Below are 4,053 nucleotides of genomic sequence, written 5' to 3' on the forward strand. Positions count from 1 at the left end.
TTTACCTCTGGGAGCTTGCATAGCTTGGAAGTTGATAAGTATTTTATTCAGATATAGGCCTGACTGAGAAATATTAGAAAGTTTGTGTTGTATAGTTTAGGGATTTCGTCTACCAAAGTTGTTTATCAAAATCTTAAAATGACTTCTAGCTACAACATCCATAATAAAAAGATGGTAGTAATTCAATTGTTTAGCATTGACACTTTCATGGCATGTTTAAATGTTAACTTCTCCTAATTCAACCAAACTAAGGATTTTAACTTCCATTAGCCAATTAGATTTATGATTGACCTATAACCCTTAAAAATGAACTTTTAAACAAAGATTATCTAAAACAATTGGGGGAAATGTATCTGTAGATATGGTTTAAAGTATTGAAATACTAAAGACCTGTTTTCTGTTAAATTTATTTAAAAGTAAAAGATAATCACATTTTTATAAATATATCAAGACAACATTGATATTATTCCCATTTCAATTTACTTTATTACTTGAAGCTGAGGGCAGAAGTCAATATTATTTTCACTTGCAATACATTTGTGTGTGTGTGTGTGTGTGTGTGTGTGTGTGTGTAATCCACTGTGAGTGAGTATGGCATATAGAAAGAGATTTACGAAATCTTTCTACTCTAATTTTACATACAACTAATATTCATTCAAGTGGGTAACAATTTTGATCTGGCACATCAGTCTATAACTGTAACTTAAAAACAGTTTTCCAAAGTCTCTCTCCATTTCTAATATCTGCTAAAGATAGCTGGCTAATTCAAGCCCAGGTTCCCCGAATTCTCCTAAAAAGTGTAACCTTTATTAAGTGTTTTCATCTTCAACTGAAATCAACTTTAATAATCTATTTGCCCAATATAGGATTGAACACATGCAGGGTTCTCTTTTACAACTAGCTCACAAAGTTTTTTGTTTGTTTTGTTTAAACTCCTATTTTTTGGAGAGGTTGTGGTATGAGATACAGTTCTGAAGAAGTACTAGTAGAGCACATTAGCCATCTAATAAATTGCATTTCTTCAATCATAGAGTCAAATTGATACCCAAGAGTTGGTGCCAGTCAGGTCTCTATATAGAATTTCTTAACAAAATAAACAACAACAATAACAACAACAACAACAACAACAAAGGAAATGGACCATGGGCAGGAGTATTTGATCATATGTATATGTGTACAAGCTATTCCAAGCTAGAAGTTTCCCAAGAAATTAAGGTCAATGGAATAGTTTTGGTCATAGGGTCACTGCAATCCAAACGCTCTTTGTAGCATTGTTCCCGCCTCTGCAAGCTCGCTGTTATGCTTTGCTGTCGTCTTCTTTTGACTGGATGTCATTAGAAACCTTAATTTCTATAGTTTCTGGATTTAGGACTTCTTTCCCATTCTCTTCTTTTAAAGGCAGTTTTCTGGAAGAAAATGTAGAAAAAATAAACTTCATGTGCTGAGGCACTTTAGGTAGGATGCCTTAACATTTAAGTTGCTGTTTTGTAGAAGGAAATATGTTACAATTACTAGAATAAAATAATAAGATCTGTTACAGTATTATTAAATTGACAAAATATAATCTAAAAGAGAATGAAGCAACATTGTCCGCAGTAAAAATGTGGTGGGATGAACAATGATAAAGGAAATAATACATTGGTAAATTTATATGCACCGAATCATTCATTATAGGGTGGCTTAAATTTGATAATGAGTTGATAATATTAAAATATAATTAAGTGTTTTGGAATGTAAAAAAGTCAAAACATTTTCATATGTCCACTAGATGATTTACTAGGACTTAAAAAGTTTTTCTAGTAAAAACAATCAATAGTTGCAGCCATATTCTGTTACATTAATTTCAGAAGCTGGATGAATAGGCAGTATTCTTCGCAACTTAATGCAAATAAATATGTTTCAGGGCTTTCTTACTTTTTTATATTTACTGTTTTCTTTACTTGATCTCTATTCACTATTATTATTTTATTTTTATTTGTGTATCATTTATAAACTTTTTGCAGAGTTGTTTCCAATTGTTACCTATGAAGCAATAACAAACTTTTTTACATTAACATATTTATCAATTTTCTCAGTGTTAAAGTTCACACAGAATAATTTAGTACTCCATAAAGTACATAATTTTCCAACCACTATACTGTACATCTGAAACTAATACAAAATAATATTGAATGTAACCAGTAATTAAACATATATCTATATATCTATATCTATATCTATCTATCTATCTATCTATCTATCTATCTATCTATTAGAGGCCTGGTGCACAAAAATTTGTGCACATGGGGGGATCCCCTCAGCCCAGCCTGAGCCTTCACTCTGTCAGTCGGGGACCCCTCAAAAAATGTCCACTATTGGCTTAAACCCGCTCCCCGGGGGATCAGGCCTAAACTGGCAGTAAGACATCTCTCTGGCAGCCCGGGAGCACTTGGGGAATGTCCACTTGCCAGCGGGGAGTAGGCCTAAGCTGCAGTCAGACATCCTTAGCGCTGCTGAGGAGGCAGGAGAGGCTCCCACCACCACCGCTGTGCTAGGAGCTGTCAGCCTGGCTTGTGTCTGAGCAGAGCTCCCCCTGTGGGAGCGCACTGACAACCAGGGGGCAGCTCTTGCATTGAGTGTCTGCCCCCTGGTGGTCAGTGTGTGTTATAGTGACCAGTCAATCCCAGTAGTTCTGCTATTATAGTTAGTTTGCATATTACCCTTTTATTATATAGGATAGAGGCCTGGTGCATGAGTGGGGGCCGGCCGTTTTGCCCTGAACGGTGTCTCAGGTCAGGGTGGGGGTCCCGCTGGGGTGTCTTGCCAGCCTGGGTGAAGGGCTGAGGGCCGTTTTCAGACTTGCCACACCCCTTCAGGGTGGGGGTCCCGCTGGGGTGCCTGGCCAGCCTGGGTGAGGGGCTGATGGCTGTTTGCAGGCTGGCCAAGCCCCCCAGCAAGAACTCTTACCCCATGGGGGTGTGGCCAGCCTGGGTGAGGGAGTGATGGCTGTTTGCCGGCTGGCCACAGCCCTTCAGGGTGGGGATCCCTGCTGGGATGCCTGGACAGCATGGGTGAGAGTCTAGGGGTCATTTTCAGGCTGGCCACACCCTCTGGCAACCCAAACTCCCAGACTCTCCTTTTTTATCTCGGATTTATTTATCTTCTATAGTGGAAACTTTATAGCTTTGAGGGGAGCCAAGGGCTGGCCAGGGCAGGCAGAAAGCTTGGCTTCCTCCATCACCGGGGGCAACCCAAGCCTCCTGCTTGCTCCAGCTCCATGGCCGCCACCATCTTAGTTGGGAAAATTTGCATACTTGCTCCTGATGGGCTGGTGGGAATGGCTTTGGGCGTGGCTTGAGCATAGCGGAGGGTCTTTTTATTTGTTTACTAGAGGCCTGGTGCACAAAAATTTGTGCACTGGGAGGGGGGGTCCCCTCAGCCCGGCCTGTGCCCTCTTGCGGTCAGGGACCCCTCAGGGGATGTCCACCTACTGGCTTAAACCCGCTCCCCGGGGGATTGGGCCTAAGCTGGCAGTCAGACATCCCTCTAGCAGCCCGGGAGCACTTGGGGGATGTCCACTTGCCAGCGGGGAGCAGGCCTAAGCTGCAGTCAGACATCCTTAGCGCTGCTGAGGAGGCGGGAGAGGCTCCCACCACCACCGCTGTGCTGGCAGCTGTTAGCCTGGCTTGTGGCTGAGCAGAGCTTCCCCTGTGGGAGCGCACTGACCACCAGGGGGCAGCTCTTGCATTGAGTGTCTGCCCCCTGGTGGTCAGTGTGTGTTATAGTGACCAGTCAATCCCAGTAGTTCTGCTGTTATAGTTAGTTTGCATATGACCCTATTATTATATAGGATAGAGGCCTGGTGCATGAGTGGGGGCCGGCCGTTTTGCCCTGAACGGTGTCTCAGGTCAGGGTGGGGGTCCCGCTGGGGTGTCTTGCCAGCCTGGGTGAGGGGCTGAGGGCCGTTTTCAGACTTGCCACACCCCTTCAGGGTGGGGGTCCCGCTGGGGTGCCTGGCCAGCCTGGGTGAGGGGCTGATGGCTGTTTGCAGGCTGGGCACGCCCCCCCGCCACA

General features: G+C 43.3%; 1 protein-coding gene across 1 annotated transcript in view; it reads right to left on the bottom strand.

Annotated features, from left to right (window-relative positions):
* Positions 1–461: 461 nt before the first annotated feature.
* The window catches only part of NCAM2 (neural cell adhesion molecule 2), a 158,938-nt gene continuing 155,346 nt past the window's right edge, over positions 462–4,053 (bottom strand). The window contains exon 18 of the mRNA XM_006756902.2: positions 462–1,406. Within this exon, the coding sequence (XP_006756965.1) occupies positions 1,298–1,406 (109 nt within the window). The 3' untranslated portion in view covers positions 462–1,297. The remainder of the gene's footprint in view (positions 1,407–4,053) is intronic.

Source organism: Myotis davidii, unplaced genomic scaffold (genome assembly GCF_000327345.1).
Source record: "Myotis davidii unplaced genomic scaffold, ASM32734v1 scaffold2034, whole genome shotgun sequence".
NCBI lineage: Eukaryota > Metazoa > Chordata > Mammalia > Chiroptera > Vespertilionidae > Myotis > Myotis davidii.